This window comes from Ambystoma mexicanum, chromosome 6q (assembly GCF_040938575.1).
Source record: "Ambystoma mexicanum isolate Mex_15411 chromosome 6q, UKY_AmexF1_1, whole genome shotgun sequence".
Classification (NCBI taxonomy): Eukaryota; Metazoa; Chordata; class Amphibia; order Caudata; family Ambystomatidae; genus Ambystoma; species Ambystoma mexicanum.
The window spans coordinates 1,529,073,192-1,529,089,689 of NC_090937.1; the positions used below are offsets into that span (position 1 = coordinate 1,529,073,192).

The 16,498-nt window shown below is 44.8% G+C and overlaps 1 protein-coding gene across 3 annotated transcripts in view; it reads left to right on the forward strand.

Annotated features, from left to right (window-relative positions):
- PTPRA (protein tyrosine phosphatase receptor type A) overlaps positions 1 to 16,498 on the forward strand; it is an 874,792-nt gene that overhangs the window by 556,667 nt on the left and 301,627 nt on the right. For all 3 annotated transcript variants that reach the window (XM_069632225.1, XM_069632227.1, XM_069632226.1), the window contains 4 exons: positions 4,896 to 4,969; positions 5,904 to 6,040; positions 11,000 to 11,090; positions 13,838 to 13,914. In XM_069632225.1, coding sequence (XP_069488326.1) covers positions 4,896 to 4,969; positions 5,904 to 6,040; positions 11,000 to 11,090; positions 13,838 to 13,914 — 379 coding nt within the window. The remainder of the gene's footprint in view (positions 1 to 4,895; positions 4,970 to 5,903; positions 6,041 to 10,999; positions 11,091 to 13,837; positions 13,915 to 16,498) is intronic.

The following is a 16,498-nucleotide window of genomic DNA, read 5'->3' on the forward strand; positions in this document are numbered from 1 at the left end:
TAGGATGGGGGTGATGTGGTCGAAGCTACGGGCACACACAATAGGACGGCCTGCGCCGTGGTGGGCAGCTTTGAGGGGAGCCATGTACGTGGCTGGGAGCCTGGTGAGGAGGGTGTTACCAGTACCTGGACTACTGTATGGATGCTAGCGAGGTGGGGGGGGGGGGATGAAGGGTTTGATTTTACCAAGTGTGTAATTTTGGAGCCAGGCTGTTTGGGCTTTCTTGGCCACATGATTTTGGAGGAAGAGATGGCTATAGACCACGACGCCTAGGGAATTGGCTTAGTTGTTCAGCTTGAGGGTGAATCTGTCTTCATGTTACATCACCTCAATTACATGCAGAAATACTCAATTACTGCCCATATTCCCACAATCTCTCTACCACTGACATCGACCACTGGCCCTTCTGATGCCCCACTCATTGTTCACGGTTGCCTCATTTTAAGGCTATATATATATATGGATCTGGTCTGGTCTCATGGGCCAGTGCTAAATCGGAGCAAACCTTCAGGTGCAACCATACGTATTCTGATAAAACATCGACGACAACCCAGTCCTGGAAACTGCAAAAATCCCCAAGAATCGGTTGCATTATGTGGTACACTCTTTACAAATGAATAGACATAAAGTCAAACAGTGTTTGTTTTGGCTGAGCCATAGAACAATCACAAGTTGAAACACATGAAAGTATGGCAAGAAGAAAACTAAAATAGGGTGGGAGTAAAACACTCCAAACTTGGATAATATAAGCAAGATTAACTTTTTCCACATAATGTGTCATTTATGCAGTACTCTCACCAAAGCGCTGTACACAGAACATGTTTTATATGCAATTAATAGAACGCACCCAAAGATCGTACTCCCTTATCAACCTCGAACGATAAAACTAAGGCTATGAACCGGCAGATGACCAACAGATCTCGGCAGCCGTCGTTCCACTCACTGAGCTATCTTGCTGATATACACATCATCTGGTCCTTCTAGTGATCCCATTCCTCCCCTCTGACATTGCCCAGAAAGGGTTCAAATCTCGTTTTGCTCCCTGTGGTGAACTTGCAGAATGTAATCTTTGCAACCTAATGATCTTGACTTTGCATTTATATTAAGAATTTAAAAGTCGAGCCCCCTTCCCAATTTTAATAATACTAGCAGTTTGGGCTCTAGCCCATATCTTCTCGAACACTAGGAGCAGAATAGGCAAGTGATCTACTGATTCCAGGGATTGTAAAGCACCTGAGCCCACAACACCCCCAAACCCCCCCCACCTCCCCCCCGCTCCCCAGTAGCTGATGTCCCATGGGGTTTGCATCAGCTTTCCAACAGATCCACTCGCCCCACACAGCAAAAAGGGACACCTTTGTACCGGGGCATCCAACGGGACAGTACATGGTCTGACCGGTGTCGCAACACAGCCACTGGATGGATTTTGCATTTAGCAAGCTGACCCTGAGGCAGCCTATCCAGTGCAAGATGTATTTCAGTGCAGTCCTCTCCCAATTTCTCCTTTGCCAGTGGCGCTATGGAAATATTTGTATATGAAATAGAAAGTAGCACCGCCGCCGCCATGTGCTGCAAGGTGGATCTCAAGAGTGAGTAAGCCGCTCTTGGCAATTCCATTGGTGGCGATAGTTGGGTATGGCAAGTACTGCCCATGTACTGTCCACCGTTAGAATGTCTTTGGCATTTGTAGGGGAACATGTGGGGGACAAATGTGCTTCTTAACCGGAGCTCTGCATAGAAAAGACTTTCTCTGCTTGCGTGCGTCGTGGAGCAGGCTGCTGAGATGGCACCACAGTTAGAACTGCTTGTTTAGCTGTGTCTTCCTCCTCTGCAACTGTCTCCACTCTATATTTCCAAGCTGGGAGCGGTGCTTTGCTGGGGATCAGAATCAATCCTGTACTTGGGTAGGTCTTTAGAACAGCTTTTGCTGCACAGACCACGATGGGGCGGAAGCAATCCTCAATGGTCCAGAATTCCCGGTACTCCTCTTCCCTTAGGACTGGCCAGAGCTGGCCCAGGTGCAAACACGGATAGTACACATGCTTTGTTTCTTGGTGCCTTATATGTTGGACCTCCCAATCATTTTCATTTTCCCCATTTCCAACATAGGTTAGCAAACAACTGAAGAGAGGGGTAATCGCATAACAAACACTATGCACTTAGCCTGTGCATTCCGAGCAAATCTCCACTTTCAGCACCCTCAATGGGATGGCAACTTGGTTCAACCCCCACTAACCATCAGCACCCTACGTCAGCTGTGCCCTCTTCCCCCACACCTCACAGAGCCATACCATGCAGCACCCAAGAGTTGAATTAATTTAGGACTTCACATTGACCTAACAATTCTCTGAGGTTGCCAAGCCATGCTGGGGTTTGTGTTCTCTCTGGAGCACTGAGGCCTTGTACCAGAGCCTTGCTCCTCTCCCCTGACAATAGCAGTGGAGCAAAGGGGAAAAAAGGCACATTAAGGAAGGGCACTATGGGTGTGGATGGAGCAGCGGGAACTGCCATTGGAGGATAGATCAGGGGCAATGCGCTCGCCTTGGAAGCAAGACGACACGGATCCCTGGGTCACGCTGAGAAACCTCTGGGTATTAACAAGACGACACGGATCCCCGGGTCACGCTTAGAAACCTCTGGGTATTAACAAGACGACACGGATCCCTGGGTCACGCTGAGAAACCTCTGGGTATTAACAAGACGACACGGATCCCCGGGTCACGCTTAGAAACCTCTGGGTATTAACAAGACGACACGGATCCCTGGGTCACGCTGAGAAACCTCTGGGTATTAACAAGACGACACGGATCCCCGGGTCACGCTTAGAAACCTCTGGGTATTAACAAGACGACACGGATCCCCGGGTCACGCTGAGAAACCTCTGGGTATTAACAAGACGACACGGATCCCCGGGTCACGCTGTGAAACCTCTGGGTATTAACAAGACGACAGGGATCCCCGGGTCACGCTTAGAAACCTCTGGGTATTAACAAGACGACACGGATCCCCGGGTCACGCTGAGAAACCTCTGGGTATTAACAAGACGACAGGGATCCCCGGGTCACGCTTAGAAACCTCTGGGTATTAAGCGTATTATAGATAACCAATCATAAACAGGTGGCTGTACTCAGCACAGCGTATGAAGCACATGCCATCTTTCACTGTGCAGGGCATGCACACAGACACCTTGGCAGCTGCCCACCAGACAAGCTGAGAGGAGACTTGTACATGGGCCCGGCGTCTTGGTTTTATGGTAAATCTAAACCAATAATGGGTGCATTGAGTTTCAGTTGCAGAAATGAGGCGACAGCTGCTTAGATGGGCTCCCCTACCTAGACGTTTGAATTTGGTGACTTACAGCTGGGATTGAAGGGCTGTTTTCTACATCTACACTATCTCTATCGATGTCGGTGCTGCATAGGATTGATCTGTGTTCATGGTGTGCATCCCGCCCTGCTTCCTGATAAAACAGTGTGTGTCTGGAGACCGCTGGCACAGTATAAAGGCATCGTGCATTCAATGAGATCATATACAGACCAAAACAGAGACCTGATGCATGGGACCCTATGTACAGCACATCGCATACAGAACTAAACTAGATCACCATGGTAGCATCAGCAGAGTGATTGCTTTCTGTACAGCTGTGGAGAAAACCGAAGAGGGATGCTTTCTATACAGCTGTGGAGAAAACCGAAGAGGGATGTTTTCTATGCAGCTGTGGAGAAAACCGAAGAGGGATGCTTTCTATGCAGCTGTGGAGAAAACCGAAGAGGGATGCTTTCTATGCAGCTGTGGAGAAAACCGAAGAGGGATGCTTTCTATGCAGCTGTGGAGAAAACCGAAGAGGGATGCTTTCTATGCAGCTGTGGAGAAAACCGAAGAGGGATGCTTTCTATGCAGCTGTGGAGAAAACCGAAGAGGGATGCTTTCTGTGCAGCTGGGGAGAAAACCGGACAGGGAAACTGGCAGAGTATGCCCGTCTCAAGAAAAAAGCCTTGGAGCACAGATTCTACAGGGTTTTTCTACACATTTATGGACGATTCTTGGTGATGTACAAGCGGAAAATCCACAGACATTGAGGGGCGTGGCTGCCGCCATATTCTGCATGCACAGTTCAGTTCTTCTGTTATTCCTACCCAGGGGACATTGTCTCCACCTGAGGCAGAGAGCTCCACTATATGTGACGAGCCACTGCCTCGTACCCGATAGTCTTATGACATCAATTCCGGTGCTACGATGAGACCGAGGTTCACCTCTGTCCCGACAGCCGCACTGCCTTCGGGTCTTTATCGATCCTTGAAAACTAATCGTGGATCCTCACGACCGGGTCGTGTCATATCAATAGTCATGACTGTGGTTCGACCCAGTTTACTACCACTGCACTTTCCATGTCAATGAGACGATATAAAATATATTGACAGATTCGACACTGTTCATAGTTTAAAGAGGCAGTTTAGTGACTAGAAATGATTCAATGTTCTCTGTGTAAAAATTTGCAATTTCCACAATCACTTATGAGAACGGTTCCAGAATGTCCCTTTGTTTGTTGATATGTGGTTGGGAATTGAAACCTAGTGTGAAATAATTTACTGGTTTAGCAGTTTGTTTTTCTTGATGTGTTTTCTACCGAAGTAGTAAAAGTATTTACAATAGAAAAAAGGCTTATACTTCAAATATGCTTTTTTAAATGAAAGTAGATTTTTTATTCTTCTAAATTTTCAGTCTTTAATATATTGGTGTGGTTTCTCAAATCTGTTATGCTATAAAATGACCAGCCTCGACTTGAAGAGACGAGAAGGTATTCTAGTTTTCGCTGCTTGCTCTGGGATAGTCTTTCCAAGATCCCAAAGTGCCTCCCATGGCGGCTAATCTGTGAACACTGTCTCCTTGTTTAGGTTCAAGAAATATAAGCAGGCTGGGAGCCACTCCAATTCCTTCCGATTGTCCAACGGCCGAGCCGATGACACAGGTTAGTCGGCACTCCTCCTCTTTGTATTTGCTACTTTGAATGGCAACAGTGCTCGTCAGGTGATCCACTCTCTATTGCCATGTCAACATTCTGCATATCAATCTCCAACATTGGGTATGCTCAGCAACATTTGCTCCTTTAGATGTTTTGGCCTACAAATCCCATGATCCCTCACCATTGCCGATGCAGACTAGGGCTGATGTGAGTGGTAGGCCAAACCATGTCGAATCACGGGTTGCAATCCCATTACCGACTGGTTCATGTTTGGTCCTGTTCATACCGACTTCATTCTGACTTGGCATTTTTCACTTAAAAATGCAATTTTCTGTTTTACAATGAAAACGAATTCGGTTTTAGAACTTACTCTATAAAGGGAGTCACCAGATGGATTTCTTTGCAAAACAGCAGATGCCTAGGCGCCTTGGGGGCGAATTTATGAACACAAATCAGCTAATGACATGAATGCGCGCCACCTTTTCCTCCCTTCTCAATCAACATCTCTAGTGACTGTGCACTTTAACGCCTATGTTTTTATTTTTTTGTTTCAGCATTTTTGTTTTTTATTGAATTCACTATGTGACTGTGACTATTATAAAAAGGATTCTATATTTTGTTGTTGAGGTTTTGGAAATTCTTATTGCTGTTACAAGCAACACTCTTGGTGTCAAATTCTCCTGCACCAAGAGGAGTGACAAAACTGCCCAAATAGATTTTATTTAGCGAACATCCTTTATCGTGAAGTACTTACAAAGGGCATTTACATAATACAAAAAAGTTATGTATTTGCACATAATGCATAGTGACTCATGTTGATTTTGCAAAGTAGATTAGCATGAAATGTTCCTGAATATTGCCAGCCCTTAAAAGAAAAGTTTGCTTTTAGCATGCATATTTGAAGTAATACTTTGTTTTTTTTTTTGGACCCACAATCCAGAACCCCAGAGCATGCCACTGCTCGCGAGATCCCCCAGCACCAACAGGAAGTACCCACCACTGCCCGTTGACAAACTTGAAGAGGAGATCAACCGGCGAATGGCGGACGACAACAAACTCTTTAGAGAAGAGTTCAACGTAATAATGAGTTTTGTATAATCTTATGTCGGAAGAATAAATATCTTGAAAATGTTGCAAAATTAAGAATTTGGACATAATGTATCAATTTGTACAAGTTTTGCGTTTGGATAGTTTGGGAGTTGGGTAAGAGACACATCTTTAGTTAAGTTGGAACACTTCTTGTTGCGGGCCTATTTTTGATGGAACCATAGTCTGTGGTTGAGGGGCTGTTAGATTCAAACCCGACAATGTCTTGCCCGCCCTGTTTTGTGTTGTGCGCAGCGCCTTTTATGAAATTGAATCGAGCGTGTTAAAAACAGATGTGATTTTCAAAGAGCTGTTTCGTTCACTAAAGCAAAATCTCCTCCCATAGTTATTCCAGGAGGACTTTGCTGACACCGTGTGGCTCTGACTAGTTTTTCAGACAGGGAATTTTCTATTGCTCGCTTTCTATATACCCAACCTTCAGCTGAAAGACCTACATCGACATAACATGAAATATGGGCTTTTCTGTTTAATGTTACTTTCTGAATTAAAACTGGCATCTTGGGACAGAGGATATCTTTCCTGATGGGGTACTGCGGTAGGGCAAGCTTTTTGTGATGAAAATATCATTTGCCTGAATTGTCGTAAATGCCTTTGTTAGGATGGCCAAGCAAGAGTTTTGGAGCTCAAAGAGACACACCGGTGCTGCCAATATGGGGAAAGTGGATACAATACGCACATACTACCCTACTCTCAATTAGTTTTCTGGCATTAAACATATATAGAAATATTTAGTTTTGGTCGGAATAGATCACTCTATGCCATTTTCTTTGTCACAAAAATCTGACAATATAACTCTTAAAACTATGAGTTATTTTATAAGTTCAACAACCTTATGTGTTCAGTAGTTATTTGGGTGTAGATCCCTTCACTTAGGGGGCTTTTCCACTTGGAATGCTCTCCCCTCCTTCGCCCAAGTGGCAAAGGTGACGATCTAAGGTTCTGGAGAGGCGTGAATATACTGGACCTTTTCCACCCTGCCAAATGCCAAGATTAGCTTCTACCTGTGCAAGCTCGCCTCGTGGTTGCATGTGAATCAGTCGGCCCTAGAATGCTAACAGTGACAACTCTGCCTGCAGCATTCACCCCTGTTCTTTTACAGCGGTATACCCAGGGAAGGAATTGGCCGGAAGAAGAATGGGCTCTGTTGCCGGAGCGCTGTTCCATGTAGACCTGAGCCCCAACCCCCCTCCCGCCAAAAAAAACAAAATTGGGGGAAGTTCACTGCCCCCTACTGTCGCAAGTCTCTTAAACGATGTGCGTTTGGAGTTTCAATGCATGCAGTGGGCAGCGATATGCTATGACTTCGCCAACTGCATCTGAAAGCCCTTCCCCCATCCCCCACCAGGACTCCCCAATCTCAATGAAACCGGCCAAAGCTATATATCTAGCTCTTGCTTTGTGCACATTTTACTGTCATGGCGACTATTCTGACAGATAAAATGAGCATCTTACCAAGTGTGCATTGCCTGCTCCAAGACTGCTCCTTTGATTGACTATTTTTTGCACAGCATCCGATATTCAGGACACCCACATTATTCAACACCTAGCATCTCAGTCCCACCCACACCACTGCCAATCCACCTCCCCACCTGATACCACATCCCACAAGTGCAATGTTGGTGAAGGGATGGTGTACCCCAAGTAAATTGTCTACATTTCCAGCACAGGGTATACCCCCTGTGTCCTCTCCCCATTCTTACCCTAAACCCCTCACCTCACCCTATTGGAAGTTTACTGTTGGCATTCTAATATATTGTTTACCGGATCCCATCTTTTCTGCAGACTATGCCTTCACCACCACCAGGGGGCCCAACAATACCAAAACGTCAGGAGGGCTACCTTGGGAGACTGTGTTGGTGGGTTGTGGTGCGACTTTCACGTTGTACCAAAGGAATATTGTTGTGAACTAGCACCAGTTAGCCAGTGTTGCAATGTAACATTGCCAAAAACATGATTAGGTTTTAAATATAGAATACATTTTTTGTTGGAAACTGCCTTCAGGTAATGCTGTGCGTTGTGTTGTGGTGCTACAGCTGCAGTGTCATTGAGGTGTCCATGGGAAGTCGGAAGGGAGGTCCCATGAAGGTGACTGGATCCTGGGGTCACTGAATTTGGGTCATGCACAGTGTCGACTAAAATAGCATTGCCCCCTAGCCAGGGGTCTGCAACACTTGGCTGTCCAGATATTTTGGACTACAGCCCCCATCAGCCATATCCACCATATTCAGAGGTGAAGGATCAAGGAGGTTGTAGTCCAAAACATCTGGAGAGCCACCGGTTGCAGATCCCCTGCCTTAGCCTAACACCACATCTCGACATACAACACCAACAGCAAATCATCACAGGTTACACAATGGAACATACCGCAACCAAAAAACTAATGTATACACTAGTTTTCCATAAACACCACACTAACCCACACAGATTCACCAACACAGTTCTCCACACTCCTTACATTTACAAGCAACTTAAATACCCCACCCCTGGAAAATGCATGCTAGCACCATAGCCACATGAGGTTTACTTTTGGGAGATGAAACACTCTTGTCACTTGATGTGATGTGCACGGATGAACACAACAGCAACACTATTTTGCATCTTGCACCGTTGCATTTTCCCACTTAGTCCTTTCACATCTGGAGATTATGCAACTGACTGCTGTGTGCATTATAAATCCCAGTAACATGACATTAATCGCCAATACCATTTGATTTGTTCAATGAAGGCACAGAAATGAAGAAGTAATGTAAAGCTTTATGTGGGGGGGGGGGGCTTTTGTGGGGTCCACTGTTCACCCAACTGTCGCTGTGAATTTGCTACCATCTGAGCATTCGGAGTAGCCCGTCATGTAGTTGCAGTCTTTGTCAAGCTTTTTGTACATTTTAAATGTGGCAATATTCTTTCCCACTCGCGCCATTGGCATTGTAGGGGGCCTGTTACAGCTGCATCTCTGTAATGGTTGGTTCTTTTGGGAACTGATCTGACGAGACAGTTGCTCGGTGGAAAGTGCAATGGGGCACCTCAAGAAAGACCACCTAGTTGTTACTAAAAAGTTCCTTCTGTGCCTGACACTAGTAGTCCATCACGCGACCTGGATACATTTAATGGATTGCCCATACGCCTTTGTGCCTACTATGTATGTGCACCTAATATCTCATGGACATTTAGCACAATCCCAATTAAGATACATGTGCATAAGGTTATTTTGCAAGAGGTAAGCAGTTCTCACCATAGGCCCATCATGCTACTGCAAGGTGGTGGACTCAGGCCTACATTGAAATGTGAGGTTCCAGGTTTGGTAATTTAGTTCTCATGGTGCCTATTTTGAGCAGGTCCAGGTGGTGATCTACATTGTCTCCAATTGTGCGCGACAAGGTCCAGAATATATGCCTTAATCCTTGATGTCTCATCCTTTTCCTGTCAACTGTACCCGGGCAAGTGCCCAATTCCTCATGACGATAGTGTTTAAGATATTCTTTAAATATTAACTTTTTTATTTTATTTCATCACCAATAAGTACATTACATACATATTGAAAAGCAGTACACGCATAACATATCAGCAATAATATCATATAGACATATTGAACATATTAATCATATCAAGAGACTTTTGTGGTCAGAAAAATATGAAAAATACAAAATTAAAAAATAAAAACTCAGACTGGTTGTTTCAATGTCCCGCCCACCCAACAGGATACCTACCAATGAAGAATCAGCAGTGCAGCCAGATCATAAAACAATTCACTTCAGGGGACCTTTAAATTATACATGTTTCACAGGCCAGTAAGATACCAAATGATTTAGCCACAGGTATCCAGAAAAAGGCCCCAGATATCATTGAACTTATCAGACTCTCCCTTGTATTTATAAATCACCTTCTCGTAGTTTCTCCACTCAATCATCATTTGCAAAGCTGTTGGGGGATTTCCACGCGCACAGAATCATCTTTTTGGCAAGCATGCAACCTCTTTAAGACCCACATTTACTTTGGAAAAGATAGGCCTTTTAATAGGTTGATATCCCAAGATTCGGAAGAGAAGCCTTTCTTGGAATTGAACTCTGCAGCCCAAGGTCTATCCTCACACACACACCCTCCCAGAAATCTATGGGTTTGACTCAAAACCAAAGCAAGTGACTTAACATGCCAACTGATCGGTTGCCCTTCCGGCATTGACCATTATCTGCTAGACTTTGTTGGAACATTCTTTCCGGCGACCAATAAGCCCTAAAAAGTAGTTTTGTCTGTGAGGCCTGCAGTACCAGTCCATGCTTGAGAAGCGAACATTATTACAGCATCTCTGTCAACACTGTGGACTAATTTCCTCTCCCAGTTCACCAGCCCAGATGCTTTCAGGCTCTGAGGCCCCCTCCCGTTTGGATGCAAGGACATTGTACACAGTGGCCGCAGGATGACTTGCTCGGGCACAGAGTTCCAGCGTCGACCAGGCATCACTTTGTTCGCAAATCTGTGTTGTGGACGCAAGCTTAGCGGATATTAGCCGTCTTAGTTGTCTATATTCAAGTGGGTCTGTACTTTCCTCGTTATAGCGTGCTGTGATTGGTTGAGAGGATGGATGGGCTGAAGGTAGGTTTCAGCATGTCACTGCCCCCCAGCTTCTGACAAAATGCCCCCACCCATCCTGTATGGTCGCTTCTCCTTCTCCTTTTGCTTTTCTTGTACGAGTCCATTGATTATGTTGGCCCTAGGTCTTGGGAGTTGGATTCTTAGGCATGTGTAGAGCCACACAGTAAGTAACAGTCTAGACCATAGTGAAAGAACCAACATCTACCTATAGTATGTTTTACTCCAGTGTTAACTCAGATACCTGCTTTTAAAGCATGTGCACATAGTTCTCATCTCTAGAGTTAGGTGATGCTCAAGTAACTTTTACAATCTGGCTTCTGATAATTTTCTTTTGCATTGCAGGCCCTTCCAGCATGTCCCATACAAGCTACATGTGAAGCTGCATCAAAGGAGGAGAACAAGGAGAAAAACAGATATGTTAACATTCTACCATGTATGTATCTGATTTAGAGCATCACCCAATATTACCCTATATGCTTATTTGTAGAAATGGTGGGGCTGATTTTGCATACGCATACATTTGGTTTATTCTGATAGAGTAGAAAGTGACCTGCACAAATGCTGACAAAGTGATGAATCCCAGGATTTAGTTTCCTGACACATGGACAAGTCCCTGATGGTGCCTTTGGGAATATGAAAGATGTGGAAGTGGCAGAGAATAGATCATGTACCCCAAACGTGTGTGGATTCAGTGGAATTGATTTCCAGAATCGCGCATCAGGAAAGAAAATGGTGTAAACATTCATTGAAGCACATGGCCTGGCGCCATCTTTGATTGGTTGTTTAGTGTGTTTGAGCGCTCTTGCACCTTTCTCATTCTCCATTGTTGCACCCTTAGGGATTTCTATTACTCCATTGCCATGTAGTTTGAATGGGGGAAAACCCACTTTGTGCCCCACACTTTTCTTACAGGTATGAATGAGATCTGTATCGGGAGGATAGCTCAGGGGGAACGCACACGCTTTGTGGAAGCAAGACGAAACCAAGCAGCACAGGTTCGATCCCGGGGTTGCGCTTAGAAACCTCTAGGTATTAGGCGTGTTATAAATAACCTATCAAATCTTTCATTCATTCCATGGAACTATTACTCTGTTTAATGCATACCATGCCCGATTTGCATACAAGTTTGTTAGTGGCTGAAAAGTGCAGTAGATCACACTTGCAGTTTACCTAGGAAGTAAAAAAATAAATTCGGGAGACGATACATGTTAATTTTATAATTAACATTATTTTCCTGAAAGCCGAAAAGCCTGAAAGCCGTACCAAGAATCAACTTTTCGATAAGGGATATTTGTGCACAGGCTAAGAATTTATTTTGGGTTAAATTATGCTATTTACTCACTTTTAGCTCTTTGTGGGGGATGGGTACAGTGATGAAGCGCGAATATAGGAACAATACTCTGTGCAATGTCAGCACATCATGAAGAGCTCCAGGGAGTCGCTATTTTAAGCTCATGCAAACGATCTTAACGCAGGTTAGATCCTTGGGGAAATCTTGATGTAGCTAAAGATGCCTCAAGATTCTCTGTCTTATAAATAATAGGTGGGCTATTGTTGTGCATGTAGCGGGCAGTGATACTACTCATTTATGAAGCAAGACAGTCTGGGTTTAAGTCTGCATACTCAAGATAGTCCCCAGGCTTTCTGAAACCATCTCAAGACTACCATCTTCAAACAAGCCTTTTGTCCTGCATCAGATAATGGGATGGCCTACCGTCTTATCCCGAGACACAGACAGACACACAAACACACGTCTTAACCAGAAAGACCGGCCACAGGGGCACACACACACAACTAAAACATCAATGAGCGTAGAGAGACCCAGATACACACCGATCAATCAATGGGGAAAAACCAAAGGTAAATATCCCACGACATACTAAACGAACGAACGAACGGGAGAACACCACAATACGACCAAGGCCGTAAACCTAGCAAGACAAAGACAGAAACACTAGGTTGAATCATCAAGATGACCATGACCTTAAATTATAACCATCCCCAACAGTGCCAAGGACAAAATATAGAGTGGGAAAGGAAGCACTGCACCACAATCCCCAATCCAGTGGTTGAGAAACAGAATGTTTCATCACTACACACTGTCCACAAATACACAGCAGAAGCACAATGCCCCACCACACAAAAACTACAACTAAATAATAGCCCCAAGGATGTTCACCCCACAGAAACCAAAGAACCAACAGAAAGACAGTCAGGACAGAAGGAAACGAACAACTGAATATACAGGCCCACCAAGACGGATGCATTAGGATGCCCCATCAACACCACTCCGACCCTGAACCGCTCAAAGCCTTGACCGACCAGGGTCACACTAGATAACCTGAGAATCGATATAACCTTCCCAGTCCCACACCGGAAGATGAGGTTCAGACGCACGTACCAATCGAAACAATACTCTCACTATGATCCAGCTGCATCAGCGCAGAACCACCAAACCGTGTCTGCCCACGAGGAACCAGCAACAACCCAACCGACAGGTATACAACTCTAACGGAACCATAAGTACTTGAATCAAGATACAGACCCCACTAACCCAACCCTCAATCCTCTGCATACTTAACCCACACAAAGCCACAGAACCATCTCTCCCCCAGCAATCCGCACGCACTTTACCACACTGCACCAACAACACATAAACATCACCCACAGCACTCAGGGCCTTGCCCGATCCGATACTAACACCAAAGTCCAGCACACTGTGTATACCGAGCTGAAGCTGCCAACAGCACACCACTTCTCCCACTCTCCTTCTCCCCTCCTCCTGACTAACCCTACCCGTCCTTCCTGTTAACAGATCCGCCAGGGCGCCTGGGGACCAATTCCGTTGGTGACGGTGCGCTATAAAAGTACCTTTAACATAAACCATATCCTGGAAATGGAGCACTAAAGGGAAAATGTCACTACATCAGGCCACTGGAAATGAGACCTGTATCGCTGGACTAGTGGTTAAATGATGGGTACTTGGTGTACCAAATATCAGCATGTATGGTGCACTTGCCCAATTATGCCGAAATCCCAAAGCACAGCACTTACACAAAAAACTAAAGGCATGCATTTTCCCGGTCTAAATTGTGACTGTTAAACGCACACTATTTTGTCCAATTGTGTCCTTGGAGATGTGGGAACTGCTGACACATAATCTGTTCTATTTTCCTGTAGATGATCACTCGCGGCTGCACCTGTCCTCTATTGAGGGTGTTCCAGACTCTGACTACATAAACGCGTCGTTCATTAATGTGAGTTCTTACCCGACTTGTATATTCATACAAACTGAAGGGAAGGTTCAAGTACCCCAGCTGTGATAATGATTTCATTTGTTTTGCTAAGTAACTTTGCAAATGGCTAGTTAGTAAATGTGAAATTTGCTAGGTATCAATTTTAAGGTATTCTTGCAGTGCATTTGGATGAGACGTTTGTACATTACAAGGAAGTCAACACATAACAGAGAAATATTGTATTGTGTATTTATTGCAAACGTAGTACTGAACATTTAATAGTACTGAAATCCGACATTTCCAAATGTCTACTCTTTAATTTGCAAAATTATGCTATAACCAGAACATTTGTTGGGACAGTAAATTTGAGGAGGAGCATGGAGTTCCGGAAACTTCTCAAGACCTTCCTCTTTGCCTCTGCCCCCATTCTCCACTGTTGATCTGTTTCTCCTCTTGGCATTGTGCACCTGGCCACCCTCTGTTCTTTCGGGCCCAGGTATCTGCTTACCCTGCCACCCTCCTGCACTGCCTCCAGGCCACCATCTGCACTAGGGTTCTGTATCTGTACCCATACAGTCCCCCTCCCACTTTTCATCTGCACTTGTCAGATATACCTTTGTGACTAACTTTCACCTGCCACTTGCCGGCTGCACTACAATGGTTTAAAGCCCTTATTTATTATTTATTCTATTTAATTTTTATTTGTTTTTCTCTCCTCTGCTTCGCACTGTTCCCCCATTTTCCTTTCCCATGCACTTGCGCTTTCTTAAATGTCACTGGGCCTAGTAAGATGATTTTTCAGTTTTTTCTCTCCCTTGTTCCCCTCCCTTTTTGCCTGGTCACGCTCTGAAACACTTGTGTACGAGCGCGATATAAATAAAATATCATTTAATTTTCATTTCATTTGTTTTTTGATAGTTTTGGGTTGGTGTGGGGCTGTCTGGCTGGGGTGTTGGAATGGCTCTGATGACCCTTATTCTCAGTTCAATGTGGTCAATTATCAAAGATGGGTTTATGATGCGGCTCCTTATTACAAACCTTTGACAAGTAGTTTTTGAGGACAGTAACATGGGCTGTAAGCTAAGTTATACGGTTGGATAGGTGGCAAGTCAAATGTCCTTCTATCACCTCTCATCCCTGTCAATGGTCCTAAGCCCCTTCATGTGAGTTCACAAATTCTCAAACCTAATTATATGCATGTCTGACATAAAACAGTATGTGCCACATCCCAAAAATGTAATGTGTGATGTTATTGCTCTTCGTCTCGGCATGGACTGTTGGACTTGTGGTAGAGACTTGTGCCACATAATAGTCCACTGGTTCCCACATCCATACGATTTCTCTACTCCACACCCTCAGGTGGTATTGCTACCATTGGCCATTGCTGGCCACTGAATGTAAGCAGTCCTGCATTCCTAAATGTCCATACTTCCTTTCTCCAAGCACTAGACTTCAAGTATTGTTCTTCAAGTCAGAATTTTGGGGGATTCTGAGACTACTTTTTAGATCCCCTTATTTTTTTCCTTTTTTTCCCCTTGTATTTTTTGGGATCTCCCATTCTTCGTGGTGGCCATAGGCACTTCTCCTGAAGTCCTCCTGCCATCCCGTTGCTTTGTATGTTACTTAAGGTATAGGTCACCCATTAGTGCCCTAGGGTGATTCTAGACTGCTACCCAGATAGGCACTTCTCCTGAAGTCCTCCTGCCATCACTTTGCTTTGTATGTTACTTAAGGTATAGGTCACCCATTAGTGCCCTAGGGTGATTCTAGCCTGCTACCCAGATAGGCACTTCTCCTGAAGTCCTCCTGCCATCACTTTGCTTTGTATGTTACTTAAGGCATAGGTCACCCATTAGTGCCCTAGGGTGATTCTACCCGGCTACCCAGATTTTAGGAAGTAAGTTGGTGGCAGCTCTACTTTAGTTTTGGCTTCACCAGTCACGCAAACTAATTTCTTGTATTGGTGGTCCAATTTACCTGTTTTTGGTAGCTATTTGGAACCAATCTTTTTTGTTTGGATCCTGCTCTTTGCCATTTTGTGTTTCAGTGGTCTTTGGTTCAGGGTCACAGTGAGGCAAGGTAGGCTGAAAAAGGCTGTGCTGACCATGTTGCCTCTTTGTGAGCCCACAGTGACAGCCTTCATGTTGGTCCTAAGTGGTTTAGGCTAGTCCATCTCACTGCCTGTGCGCTGGCTTTGGCTAAGTCACAGTTCCAGTGACCAACCAGAACCATTGTTCATCTGACCGTTTGTCCTCAGCCCCCTGAATTAATTGGCTGCCTGGCATTTCTCGGCCCCCATGCAAGGATATTTAGACTTCACTCTGCTCCAACTTCTCCATTTTGCTTTTTTGTTCCTGCAACTTAGATTTGGCAGGTCTGCTGACTTGCTGAAGGAGTGTTCCTGCTGATTCCCAATATTGTTGACATTTGAAAATCCTTCAGTTGGTGAAACGTGCTGCAGTGGCATGGGCATACCACAGTTTTATTTTTTCCTCTGAAGTCCATACCATGCCTCTTGAAAGACTCCTAACTTACATCTGCTGGGTGCAGGGCTCCTCTTTGGAACAGTTTTCAGGCCATTTACTGCCGCATCCCATTGCTGTTT